The sequence below is a fragment of the Seriola aureovittata genome, chromosome 18, assembly GCF_021018895.1.
Source record: "Seriola aureovittata isolate HTS-2021-v1 ecotype China chromosome 18, ASM2101889v1, whole genome shotgun sequence".
Classification (NCBI taxonomy): domain Eukaryota; kingdom Metazoa; phylum Chordata; class Actinopteri; order Carangiformes; family Carangidae; genus Seriola; species Seriola aureovittata.
In genome coordinates, this window is record NC_079381.1 from 11,802,071 (window position 1) to 11,816,925 (window position 14,855).

The following is a 14,855-nucleotide window of genomic DNA, read 5'->3' on the forward strand; positions in this document are numbered from 1 at the left end:
ATGATTGGAGATGTGGTAGGTGTGTCGTCTGCGAATGAGGAAATCTCTACATAAAAAAGACCAGAGGCGGTGCATTCACAGTTGAAAAGAAGCGAACACCTCATGAAAACACAAATAGCTGTTGCATGACCAGCAGGTAAGAATACATTACAATTAACTGATTATTATTGTTATTATTATTATTATTATTATTATTATTATTATTATTATTATTATTATCATCATTATTATCGTTATTATTGTTATTATTGTTATTATTATTAGTCGTATTAGTATTAGTATTATTATAGTTGCTGTTATTATTCATTATACTTCTACTTCATTAGAAATTTATTCATGAGCATTTGTGATTTTTCCATTCGTATATATGTATATATTTGTATTTCAGCTGTTTTTGTATTCAAATATCAACTTTGCCATTTATCAGTGTGTGAATCTAGCTGATTATCCTGAAGAGCAATACTGTTATTTCACTTTGCTTTGTTTTGTAAACATGTTTACAACATGCTGTTCTAATAACTCCCAGTGCACCCAATACTTAACAACTGACAGCCTATTTATAATTTATTTAATTATGTATATAATGAGCTAAAGAGACCAAACTGAGCTTAATCATCAGTGACAGTTCACTCAATGAATAATATATTCTGGAGAACTGCTGATGCATTTCACTGGATAACAACACAGAAAATAACTAACCACTCTCAGCAGTTCAATCAATTGATAAAAAAGCTTGTGGGAAGAGCTTAGTCCTAACAGGAGTGACAGGACTGAACATGTACAATCTTGTTTATGTGAGGCGCCTTAGAGTTTGTGTGAATAAATCTTTTCCTTCCTTTCCTGATGTGCTGAAAGATGTGCCAGATACAGTTTGTTCAGCAAGATAAAAATAAAAAAAAAATCAGCTGTTTTAGTGTGTGTGTGTGTGTGTGTGTGTGTGTGTGTGTGTGTGTGTGTGTGTGTGTGTGTGTGTGTGTGTGTGTGGTTGTGTGGCTGAGTCTGCACAGTTCCAGAGCTAAAAAAACATTGTGCTGTTTTTGTTGCCTTATCAAGAATCAACAGGGAAGTCATTTGCAGCAAAGTCATGCTTAGAGTTGCAATAACAATGCATGGCCATCACCATCACATGATGTTGTTTTTTTTGCCTCTAGGCTCATATAGTCTTTAAGCAACGAAAAAAAAGTAAACTAGATCAAAACTGCTCTGTGGAATTCACATCTGGCCTTCTGCTGTAAAATGACTCATGTTACCAGTAACATGAGGTCAAACATGGTTAAAAGATTTCAACATCTGTAAAAACTCCCCTTTGTTTCTTCCTCAGGTCTCAATGGACTGGATCATTTTTGTAATTTTGCAAGTCATATTTGAGCCATCTCTCTCAGGTGTGTACAACAACTGAGATATTTATTAGTAAACAAGAGCACAAACAGGACAATGATTGCATCTACATTATAACTTTCTATTTCAATTTAACACAAGGTTAATTTAAAGCTGCTATGTAAAATCATTTCATGACCATAACTTGCTTCTTCAGTTCACATTTAATGGCTGTTGACCACTTTTACATTAATCTTGACATTTTTGTTATTTCCCTACAGTCTTGTTCACTGTTGAGGCTGAGAAAACCTTGTACACGTCAGATTTCGGGGGAGATGTCGAGATGGGCTGCAGGTTTCACCCTAGAGTGTTGAATCTTACCGCTGACCTGAAGGTGATGTGGCACTGGAAGACCTCCAGCACCGTTCGGGAAGTGTACCAGATGATTAACGGGCAGGAGCACTCGGCATCTCAGGAGTATCAGGGACGAGTGGAGCTCAGCAAAGACGAGCTGATTGACGGCTGGGCCAAGTTGAAGGTCATTACTGGCAGACATTTGTTGGGAAGGTGGAGGGTTATGACTTATAAAATTTCCTCCAAATGATGTGGCACACCTGTCTACACTTGCTATCTCACTTATTCGTCCTATTGGGAATTACTCATGTGAGGGTCAAATTTCCCACTGATCGCGTGGCGGTCATAGGGAAGGCCTAGAAACGGCACCGGATTCCTTGCTCATGTAAAAGTATCATATTTAGCCGCCATTTAATATCTGCACTCACATTGTTGTGTCAGTAACTATTGTACCATCATCTTACCTTTGGAGACTGAGGACATTTGGTGAATCACTCACTTTACCAAATCATTTATGTTGTTACTACACTTGATGAGAGTTTAACTGATGAGTACTGTATAATACAGAATAGTAAATGGAGGGATAATGTGACAGAATTTAGGTTCATTCAAATGGTTGGTTCAGTTATGAGAGCGTGACATGTCAATTGGCCACAATGGCACTGAGGGACTCTTCTGCTTTTTTCACTTTATAGATCTCCAAACTCAGGATCACTGACTCTGGGACTTACCAGTGTTTTGTGCAGACTGGAGAAGGAGCTGATTATAAAATAATAACTTTGTCGGTTACAGGTGAGCACCAAGTCTGAGACAGTGTAACAGTTTTTAGGCAAATACTGCAGGGGATCTGTTCTATGAATGCTGTTGTGCAATGGCCACAGCTCACGGTCATTTCTGGGCAGTTAAGAGTATCATTCATCCTGAAAACGAAACTAACACCAGTTGTACCCAGTTTGGTTAAAAAATGCCTTTGGTGTATTTAAGCTTCCCGTTATCCATTTAATGCAAGATGTCATGATCACAATTTTGAAATCATATCACAGTAATGCTAAACACAGTTATATATGTGCATGTTCTTGTACCTTCTTCTATTCTAGCACCTTTTAAAGCAGTGACTAAACGCATTGAGAAGGCTGCAGAGGGAGATGAAGTGCTGTTGACCTGCCAGTCTGAGGGCTACCCCGAGTCGCCTGTTGTGTGGCTGGATGGACACCTGCAGAGAATCAAGCCCAACACCACTGTTGTATCAACCCCGGACCAACTCTTCAACATCACCAGTCAGATACGCGTCAGCTCGTTAAGCAAAAACAACTACACGTGTAACTTCACAAATGATAGCAACTCTACAACATTTCATGTTCCAGGTACTTTTTTTTTTTATTTCCCCTATAGGCTTTCTGACCATGACACTACAACATCCCCAGGTCAACTTTATTGCAAGTCATGTGCTATGTCTCCTGCTGCGTTGCCTGTCAGTTCTCTTCTGCCCAAAAAACTACAACTGGTTGCACTCTGTCCCTTTGTCCCATTTGTGTGGCTGTGTTGACATATCAGTTTCCTGCGGCCCATCCCCGTTACCCTCCCTTCTATGAATAAAAGAAAACCGAAGCAGAATTGTCCTGATTTGAACCTGTAGACTGTCAGTAAGAAGTTACGTGAAGCCTTTTTCACAGGAAACATGTCCTTTGCGTACTTACCACTTCGTACCACTGTTTCCTGTTGTGTACATATTATACTACACATTTACTGTGAAGTTGTAGGTGGTGTTTGATCTTTGGATTATGTAGCAGTGTGGAGGAGTGCTGTAACAAGATTAGCATATCTGGAAATGTGCAGGCGGTTCGTGTTTTTGCTTATACGTGTGCCACGGATTATTTACTCTTTTGGATGCAGTATGTTAGGATTTCATTGATAAGCTACAAGCATTATTCTACATCTTAGGGACCACTGCACCTGAAATCAAGGCTTTTTATTTTGATACAAAATAAAGGGAAATGGACTGTAAATACAACAACAAAAAGAACGAAACTAAAAGAAGACTAGTCTGCTTGCACGCTTCATTAAAAAACAACAAATATTACACAAGCACAAGTCACTTTAATAGTTGCATTTCTTTAGCTCTTGACCAGTAAGGGGAAGTCTGCAATGCTTGTCTTTGGTAAATTTGGTTATTTCCAGGAGTGGAAAGAAACTAAGTACATTTACTAAAGTGCTGTACTGTACTGTAGTAAAGTACTAAAGTACTCCACTTATTTGCATTTTATCCTACTTTATAGCTCCACTGCACTACATTTCAGAGGGACATATGATACTTTCTACTCCACTCAATTTATCTGACAGCTTTAGTTACTGGTTACTTTTCCGATGAAGGTTGATAATATAACAAGCTTTTAATATACAACACAACTATAAAGATTAAACCAGTGGTTTCCAACCTATTTGGCTTCTGACATCTTACAATAATCAGTGTGTAGTCCTTAACAGCTCCAGCAAGTAGTGATTTCAATAAGTGTTCAAATGATCCAATATCTCACCAAAAATCAAAGATTAGAGAAAAAATCACAAAATTGAAAACTGAAGTAGGATTTTTCATGCAGGACTTTTACTTGTGGTGGAGTATTTCTACATTGCTGTATTGGTACTTTCACTTTAGCAAAGGATCTGGGTACTTCTTCCACCACTGGATATTTCCATAGTGGCCAAATATATTAAAAACATGGGCGTGAATCATAACATGCTAACACTTGCCCTGTTCCTGTCACTGCTGAATTAAAGTATGAATGTGATGCTGTAGGTTTTGAGTCAGATATTAACACTAATCCTTATTCACTCTTTTCACAGATGAAGTACCTGTTCCACAGGTGAAGAGCGACACTCTCAACATTGTACTGAGCATAGGAGTGGTAATGATTGTCATTACCGTTGCAGTGCTCCTGTATCGACAACGAAAAGGTGCGTACAGTGTACTATGTGTCATTTACAACAAAAATTAAGCAAGACATACAAATGCAGGTGTAGAATGGAGAAAAATGTCAAAAACAGATACTTTGTTTGATGTCCAGTAATATCAACATCAAAAGAAAAGCAGGTGTGACAATGAACTATAATACCACACATGGCAACGGTGGAATATTAAAGTGACAGAGTGACAAATGGCAGCAATATACTGCAGGTAATAGATTATTTAAATTATAAGAAAATCATTTTGGCCATGGGGACATTTGAAGGCAGGATCTGATAGGATCTGAAAGCAGACTGTGGGGGATGGTTTGGATTACCACAGGGCTGGATTTCCCTTTAGGGTGTGTGCTGAGATAATATTTGTAGGAAATAAGAATGGATAATCCAGTTGTTTGATGGCAGGCCAAGCACATACATTTTAAGTCCATCATTATTTCCTGATTCTAAGTTTTCACACTGGTGTATTTTGAACTGTCACAAACTATTTGAAAAAAAGGCATACAGGATACTGCAGTGACTTTTTTATATTGCAAATTGAACTAAAAGAACGTTACTGTCCAACCAAAACTGAAAATTTGACTTTAGTTTCACCTCTAACAACTTACAGTAGGGCTGAATGTATTAGTCAGCATCAAAACTGTATCCTTCCTGTATCAAAGCCAAAGCAGTCATTAACTTTTCAGTTTTTGGCAAATGTGCAGAGGAATTTTGTGTCCTGGCAGGAAATCTCTATGTGTCATTTCAACTGCAAAGACAGTGTGAGCTCCTGAATAGATGTTGATTCATTTTGCCACTGAAAATGGGAAGTATGTGTGAAACGTTTTGGTATTCATATTTTTAATATGACACCGTTCTGTTGGTCATTTAGCTTTTGCTGGAATTTTATCAGCATGTGACTGCTTCTGCCTGTTTTCATGAGAGGATGACAAAGCTCTTTTGGAACTTACATGTATCTCAACCACAAAGTTTGGAAACACCCAGTTGATCTTGGTTTGCGTGACAGGGGAATTTGAGACTATTTGTGAATGCATGGGTGGTTTTTCAGTATAGCACATGTATAATCCCCTAGACACCGCCATCATTTCAATAGAAGGCTTATCACACATCTCTCTATTAATGATCGTAAGAACATTATAAGAAGTCTTAGCTGAGTTACGGGTCAGAGAGTTTGTGGGCAATCTTTTTAAATTAGTATCAGGAAAGAGTGAACCTTCAGAGAGGCAAGTTGTTAGCATATAAAACACATGATAAATGTAAGATTTAAAGTGAAAGTACTCTGTGTAATTAATATAAGTAAAAATGAATAAATAAAAAGGTAAGCACGGAGCTAATTCAAAGAAATAATTGACGATAACATCATCACAGTAGCATACCAACCCGTATGTATACAGTATACAGTATATCACAATTCTGTCAAATATGGAGAGAGATAAATTAATGTAACACTTGTAAAACAAAGATTGTGTCCCAATTTAGTATCATTTTATTAAGCTGCTTGAATGATTTTGATTATTGACTATCTGTACTGTATACAGTGCTAACACACTATATTAATAGCAATGTTTTTCTTGATAGGATTCAACACACCCAGCAGGGATCTTCTGGTTGACGGTCGGGGAAAGAATGTTTCTGCTGCTGTCTGTGAGTCTAAACAGAGCTTGCTATTTTTTTTTTTTTTTTTTTTTTACTGTTGAGTGTCAGTGATTCTTATAGAGCCCTTGAAACGTCAGCATTTCTTCACAATAACTCCTGCATTATACCTCAGACTACTTTTTGCATTCCTTGTGATCCATAGGAACAGTTTGTGTGTGTGGTGCCGGTCCTTGAGAGAAAGAAAGGAGAGATGTTGTGACACTTTACATTGTGCATTTATTGGCTCCTTTCCAAAGGCTGAGCTCCAAGTGACTGCACTGGCTTAAGCTGTAGCTATTCAATGCAATGGATCTGGCCACAGAAGTTGTACCTTGACTGCTCTTTACTGCTCTTAATAACATTAGCTGAGATAACATTGTTAGGCCAGACACTTGGTGGTGCTTCTAGTAGATATGATACATAATTTAACAACACACCCCAACAGTTCAGTTCAAGCTCTGCCTCAACGCTCAGCCCACACAAACACCATTTTACTGCACACACACACACACACACACACACACACACACAGTCTGGTCCCAGTCTGGTACACAACTACAGCCGCAGCCATGACTACAGCCATAATGACAGCAACAGCAACGACCAGAACAATAGCATCCCATGGCTGTAGCATTAGGCTCATCACAGCTACAGCCTGTCTCAGTCACAGCAACGGCAGTAGCCAGTCATGCCACAGTGTAGAGCCCTGTCTTAATTAACCTCCACTAGTTATTTCAATATTGGCTGCAAAGACTGGAACCCAAATGTAGTTTAGAAATAAAATTCCACGGTGATCTTTGAGGACCTACATAGCAGCCACTCTTGTGGCAAAGCACTTTTGAAAACACCTACAGTAGATAACCTAAAAATATCTAAAAGGAAGTGCAAACTATGAAGGCTTGTATTGAGTTTAGTCAAATTGGTGATGATGCATTTGTGCAACATGAAGAAGGTTGAGCTCATGCATTTAGGGGCATCTTGACACGCACCATAATGATCCATTTCACTACATATTTGATATTTCAGTTGCAAATAAATAACACGACGTACAGTTAAAGACGTACAGTTAAAGTTGTACTTTAAACATGTTTAATGAGGCTCATTTGACTGAAGAAAAAGCTATTCAATAAATTTGACACCAGTGTTGATAGTGAGCGAAAGCTTTTGTTACACGGACTCATCACTTTTTCTCCTATCCACCTGTAAAGTTGTAAATAACAACGTACATCACTTCTGTTTTGAATTGATTTAAACTTGCCTTAAGGTGTGTGCAAGTAGATTTTCACCACCACAATTAGTACATTCACTGTGGAAATGATGACTGATCTGTGCTTATGGAAATTTGTAATGTTTTTCTAACATTGCTTTCCTTTCCATCAGGCCTACAAATAAATGAAGACAAGGAGGAAGAGCCAACTGTTTTTAATGAAAGTAAGCGACTCTAAGAACTTTTGTTTACATGATTTCTGTTCTTCAGTTTTTCTGTGGTTGTCTGTGGGAGCATTAAACCTCATTCATGGTCATATCTTCTGTCAATGTGTTTTACTCATCTGTTTTGTTGTGTGCAGATTGCACAGAGGAAAATCTGGGGGCGTTTCTGAAAGCCTATTATTCTGACACTTCCTTCAGCGCAGAGGTGAGACACCACTGGGAAGCTTTTGGTGCGGACGAGCTGCGTCAAAGGCTGCAAAACAAGTGAGTCACAGATACCTCTTTCCGAACTGAACGTTAGGATGCCAGTCTGCTTCTATAATATAATTTCCAGTAACAGCAACAATTCAGATTTAGCTCTCTACTGTGGCTTGTCGCTGGGTTTTACAACAGCCCAAGGCAATGGCAATCATTGGCCATCGTATAGGATTTCAAAAACTAAGACAAAACTCCCTGTATATAAAGATGTTTTCCCTCAAAACTTATTGATTTTTAGTTTTTAGTAGCGAAATTTGTGCTTTTAGAGTTTTTAGAAATAAATTAAACCTCATAGAAATCGTGGTTTGTGCGCCTTTTTCCCTAGTAAAACAGATAGGCCTGCTCAGCAACATAGTGAGCTTTCCATTCTTGAAAACATTTATCATAATTTTTAATGGGTTAAATAATTGAACCATAGGAGTTTGTTAAGCCTATTCCAAAAGTAGCAAAGCAGTGTGTTTACAGAAGCTAAAGCTATCACAAATACATGTATAATGGCTCAGTCACCCCAGAAAGTGGCACAGCAAAATGAATCTGTGCATCTGTGCAAAATGGCACACCATCATCACAGCAAGCTCGTTAGCTGCGTTGTGAACACAGTATTTTAAAGAGAAATATTTGCACCACCTGTCTAATAACTGCTGGAAACCACTCCTCTTTTGTGGATCAGTTTGTACTCCAACAGAGAAGAGTCAAATGAACTGGACTGTGCAACACAGCTAATAAGCTATAGATTCCTTTATTTTGGACTCTAAAAAGTCAACACTTTCAGTACAGCTTGATATTGGCCAGTGATCACAGTTACCTGACTTCATGAAGTTTATCATTGTAAATGCAGGGTTTGTTGTAGGAACTGAAACTTTGTGTGTGGTTATACCCTACGGGCATTCACAACTGACATCGACATTTTTTTGTATTTTGTAACGGCCTGTATAGATTACAATCTCAACTCTGTTTTTTTTTTTTTTTCAGTGAGGGCCAGGCTGTAAATCCTCAAGCATTACTCCCAGAAGCTGGAGAGACACTTTTTCTTGAGGGACCCCCAGGAAGCGGGAAGACAGCTGTAGCCCACATCCTGGTCTCTTCTTGGACTGAAGGGCCCACACATGCCCTCAGTGACCTCTTCGATCTCAGCACCCTTCAACTTCTCTTCTATGTTGACTGCAGCAATGTAAAGGGTGACTTGTTTCAGGAAATAGTGACTCAACTCTTTCTCAAAAAAAAGATATCAACACAGCTTGATCTGAGGACTGTGTTAATCAGGTCCAGCGGGGCTCTCCTCTTGTTGGATGGGTACAGAGAAGGCAACCAATTTTTTGATGAATCCCTAAAGAGGTTCCTCATTGAAAGAAGGGCATGCAGGGTGCTGGTTATGGCCTGCATGGGACATTGCCCCACGATGGAGGAGACAGTTGGAGCAGGAGTGCTGAAGCTCCAAACACAAACTGTGAAGTACTGAAGGTACAAACTTTTGTGACCAACAAACACATTAAGCACGTATTACATTTTAAATATTTGCATGATGTTTTTTTTTGTAGTTGTTGTTGTTGTTGTTGCATAAAGCCTGGACAGACTTTTTAGAAGCCCAAATATGCAGGAAAATGTACTTAATTCCAATAAATGAAAATTTTGTGTTCTTTACTTGACAGTCCTGTCCTTACATGTTATGTCTTGTTACATTTCAACAAAAAAAGAATGTACATCATTTAGTCCATCCCTTATAGATGGACCCTCGCCGAGAACCTCCATAGTAAAATGGGTAATCTGCATTAACTGTATTTACACTATGAAACCCCTGAGTGATTTCAGCTGCAACTCAAACTCTGTTTTCATTAGATGTGATAGTTGCAACACTTTGATCCAACTCGTTTCTGTTTCTGTTCTGTGTCAGATCAGGAGAAAGAGAAAGCTCATTATTAGGGTCACTTGATAGACTGCAAGCCAAGCAGAAACCGTTTTCTATGTATTAGTGAAAAGGGAAGTGACTCTATCAGTATTCCTGGCAAGAGCCCTCAGTGATTCCAGTAACATTTAATTAAAAAAAAAAAAAAAATGCTCTCAGTTTATTTCTGTATGTTCTGTCTCTGGTATTTGTTGCATCTTACATCTTACTGAATTTATTAGTAATTCAGATTTTCATTCCCTGTTGTATTAAACATAATTTAGTCTCTCATGCCAACTCTGTTCAACAACTGCAACATCAGCCCTGAGATAGGTTAGAGGGGAAACATTACTATATGCCTGATTGTGTGTTTTTGCACTGCAGCTGCTGACCCTGCGTGAGCTTAAATGCCCTCCAGTCAGCTGTGTCCGGCATGTTGTTATGTGCTTTCTCTTACTCTTTAAAATCTCTCTGAAGGAGATTTAATTGATCCTATAAATTCAAAAACTTTTATTCAAGGATCTCTCTGTATTTGGCTGCAAATGTGGTTCCAAACTTCTTCTATTTTACAATTATCGAGGCCTCTGTTCTCCTGGGAACACTCAAAGCTTTAGAAAGGTTTTAATACCCGTGCACTGATCTATGCATCACCGCCTATATGAGGTGTGGTTTGGCCTCATGGCTTGGTTTTGTGAGCTGTTATACACAGGTGTTCCCGTTTCTAAACTATGTTCAATCTTTCCAATTTTCCACTCCAAAATGTGATTGGAGTCTACCTGTTCCACAGCAAAGGTTCTCTATACTTTCGTAAATAAGAGATTTGATTTCAGTTTTTGTTTTTTTAAATAAATCTACAATAATGTTTTCACTTTGTCATCCTGGGTTATTGAGTGTAGACCGATGGGCTTCATTGTTCCTAAACAATTAGGAAAAGTGAAGGGGGTCTGAATACTCCCTCCCAGGTTTTACAATCAGTGACGAGAGAAACTGAAGGTGTGGCTTCTCCTTTTTCATTCACACATGTATTATTTTTATGTTGTTACATTAACAGGTACAGGATACATGAACCTTATTTCTACACATACTTGTGTCAAACACATACTACCATGTTTTAACAGGAAATTGTTTAAAAATAATCTAACAGGCTTTGCAGAGGGCTTTACTGAGCACTGAGTGGTGACATAACAAACCCACATTAGACCTCCTTTGGGCCTGAGAACAGCTGTCAGTAACTCAATGTGGGTTTTCTGGTTAAGATATCAACTCACATTAGACAGCCAACTGCAACTGTTTTACTTAAATCTGCACTACTAATTTTACGATAGCACTGGGTCAAATGATTATGTGTATTGTGACAGTTTTCTCTCACAGTGATGAATTCACAGATTATCATCCAACTATTCCTCTTGGCTCTACTGAGCATTTTAGCATCTTTCAGCTCGTTGTTTTGGTTTTACAGCAGTTTTCATTCAGTCCCTCCACTCATAAACCTTGTTTCCAGTCACAGTCTGCAGCTGTTTTCAGCGAAACCAAACAGCAGACAGTCAGTTAGCCAGTAGCTGGTGAACGTTATTGCTCTGTATCTGCTGGATGTCCAAATAGGCAAATGCTTGCTAGTGAATGCATGTTCACCATAACAACTTTATAACTGTGCTAAACAGCACTGACATGATGATGGTGATTCTTCTGTACTGTTGTTGTTCAGAGTATTAGCGTACTAATGGCATTATAATGGTATTGAGGTGGCATTTAATGATATTCTAGTAGTCTGGTATACAGTTACCTATCATCAATAATCAGTAGATTCTCCTGAATCTTCCATACAAGTCATTGAGAGAAAGAAAAGTGAAAAGCTTCGGTCATACAATGATCATATCATTATTAGAAATACATATACAATAAAGTATATTGTGATTATATTAAATGTTATGAGTAAGACTACATATTTAACACAGATAGTGCCAATGTACTACGCTGTTACTGTTTAGAGATAGTAATCATTACTTGAAACATAACCACCCACTAATATTACAGATTAACATGTTTTATTGCTTTGTTCTCAATCATCACTGTTTCTTGGAAATAATTATTGAATTACTTCCTCCTCCTAATACCTGAGCACTAATACTGCAGGAATTGCATGTGTAAGATTTTTCTGCGTTGCACAACAAGTTGATGAATACATGTTTTATTCTCCCGTTTTGTTCATGAGAAGTGGTGAGACGTTGATTACCGTACTCTTTACGGAAGCTTTTCTCAGTCAGCTTTACATGAAGAGGAACAAGAAAATGTCTCACTGTCTCATAAAAGAGTGAACTGATCTAATACCCTATTTCTATGTGTAAGTACATAATGCCCCGATGGGGGGTGGCAGTTTACAGCTTTGAATGACTGACACATACAAAATGTTTAATCAAAGTTTCGCCTATATCAGCAAATTGTCACTCAAAACCCCCTAACTTCTCATTATTACACAGACACACCGCACACCATATTTACAGCAATTTAAAAATTATTCATGCTTGGGCATCATTCATTCAGGGAAAATATGGTGACCACAACTGTTACTGTACTTACTATAAAATCGAGGAATCCTGTAAGAACAGACACATCAGATACAATGGAAATACCAAACGTGTTGCGATATTTTGGAAAAGACAACCTTCTGGAATACACTGATGGACAGAGGAGAAGTGGTTTATGATGCAAGAGCGGTTTAGCAAACATCCACTGTAGGATATTTACATACTACGCACCACCATGAAACTGAAATTTTGTTTTGTTTTTTTGTTCTTTGTTTTTGTTAAATCAGTATTATCATTCATCCATCATATCATTCACAAGGGAAATGGTGTGGTTTCTCTCCCTGACTACATCGAAATTTCACTAGATGGTGCCATCCTCCTTTCCATGCAGGCCCAGTGTGTGAGCTGCACAAGGTTTCTGATGTTGGCTGAACATGAATCCATTAAATTATGTTTACATATGAAGGTAATCTTGGAATCAAAGGGTCACTGGGAAAATTATATAGACATGAAAACATGCAAAAAAGTAATTTCTCCGGTCAGTTTCTATTTGCTAGGGAAGCTTCCTATGGAGAAACTGTATCTCTCTTTCATATCTCTCCCTGTCTTCACTGTTTATGCTTTGTAATCTTATCATAGCAGTCGAAGATGTACATTTTATTGCTTCTTACCCACTTAGCTCTGTGGTTTGGGTAACAGTGATTTCTTATTCCCAATAAAGTCTAACATTTGAGAACAGTTTTTTCTTTTCATGCTTTTTTCTTCTGCTTGGAGATCATTTTCTTTGGAAATGAAAAACATCTATGAATAAGTTATTCTCTTTAATAACAACTGCTTTATCCAACTGTCCCAAATATCCTCATCATCCATTCAATAAGAGAAAAATGCTTCCCCTGAAACTCAACTCCCCAACATAGCTGATACACACAACACACACACACGCAAAATGAGTTAGCCCCCATCAAAAAGGACGATCTCCTACACGCGCGGCCTCAGCCTCAACCGCCCAGACCAAAGAGGCGGTTTCATCATTTGGTAATTAATATTCCAGGGAAGAGGGAAGCATCAGGAAACAATTATTCAATAATGCATGGATGTAGATGCTCACTATGTCCACACACACACACACACACACACACACACACATGCACACACGCTATATTTTTTCCTTACATTTTGTTTACTATAACATGTTAGTAAACTACTGAACTTAACTGTTGTCAGAGTGTAGTATAATTTCTGTTCTTCTGCAACTATAAAAGTCCATGATGGGACTGGTTTTACAAGTTAGCATACACTGATGCAACATGTCTGATAATCGTGCAGTAAGTATGACGACGTGTTTCTGTATCTGCCTACATTAAACAAAAGGGAATTAAAAAGCCGTTACCACGGCAGAGGTTTAATAGGGTGTGCTGGCATTAGACTAAAACAGAAAGGAGGTGAACAGAGAGGGTTAGAGACACTGAAAATGACATGACAGTACAATAAATAATAAAATGGTATTGTATGACATTTTATGGTTTTACATGAAATGACAGCATGACAGAGAAGTGCATAAAACATAACATGACATAACAACATATTGACAGACTGACAACATATGAAATGAAATATATGCAATGACGTGATATAGCAGGACTTTTTACAACATAAGAAAGGACTTACTACAGTAAATGATATAACACAACACAAAAAGTATGTAAAGACACTGATCCACATGCTGTGATGTGATTTGATAATAAGTTGCACAGCTACTTAGAGCCCTCTAGAGTTTTAGGAGTTGCAATGAATAAAAAAATGAAATGAACTGAGGTGATTCAGACTAACGCACTTCGAATTGCTTAGTTGTTGAAAGGTGCTATACATATAAACTTCCCTTTACTAGGTTGACCGCAGTTTGACCATATTGAGATACATAAAATAGTGTGTGTACATATGTATCTTACAAATGAGGAAAAGCAGGGAAATGGGTCAAACAGGACCATAGACTGAAAGGTCATTTGTCTATCTTCCAACTTGGGAGCTAGATAGATTGCAAAGGTGGCTTTGTGGTTACATTGCCATTGCACATAAGCCGCAGGTTTGATCACCACAACAGCTTTATGTTCCACTAAAACGTCCTCAAGCCAGACACTTACTCACCTGCACATACTCACTCATACTAAACGTTAAGACTTTAGCTAAAGCCAAAAACAAAAAAAGGGCAAAAACAACACTGGTTACAGACGTGCGTGTTATGGCTCGTATTCAGTTACAGATCATTTTTTCTTTACTACATAGCGCACAGGGAGGACGGGGCGAGGTGGGTAATGTTGGGTGACGATGTGTTGATTTAAGTCAACGTGATGGCACACTTGGCTTGTGGGGTCCATTCTCTAGTCCTCACTGGTGTTTTACCACACAGCTCCAGTCTGTAGCTATACTCTCCGCTGGCTCTGACCCAGTCTGTTTGGTAATTGGGATCAGATGAGTGGCAGCAAAAGCGAGGCGAC

The 14,855-nt window shown here is 38.3% G+C and overlaps 1 protein-coding gene across 2 annotated transcripts; it reads left to right on the forward strand.

Moving 5' to 3' along the window:
• Positions 1-18: 18 nt before the first annotated feature.
• Positions 19-10,008, forward strand: LOC130186858 (CD276 antigen-like). 2 transcript variants are annotated; one of them, XM_056404163.1, is made up of 10 exons: positions 19-136; positions 1,322-1,382; positions 1,599-1,855; positions 2,367-2,463; positions 2,769-3,035; positions 4,513-4,623; positions 6,208-6,273; positions 7,645-7,695; positions 7,833-7,959; positions 8,926-10,008. In XM_056404163.1, exons 2-10 carry the CDS (start codon positions 1,328-1,330, stop codon positions 9,410-9,412), a joined length of 1,518 nt encoding a protein of 505 aa, XP_056260138.1. In that variant the 5' UTR covers positions 19-136; positions 1,322-1,327; the 3' UTR covers positions 9,413-10,008. The 2 variants fall into 2 exon arrangements, with proteins under 2 accessions (XP_056260138.1, XP_056260139.1); XM_056404164.1 differs by lacking the exon at positions 1,322-1,382.
• Positions 10,009-14,855: the final 4,847 nt, after the last annotated feature.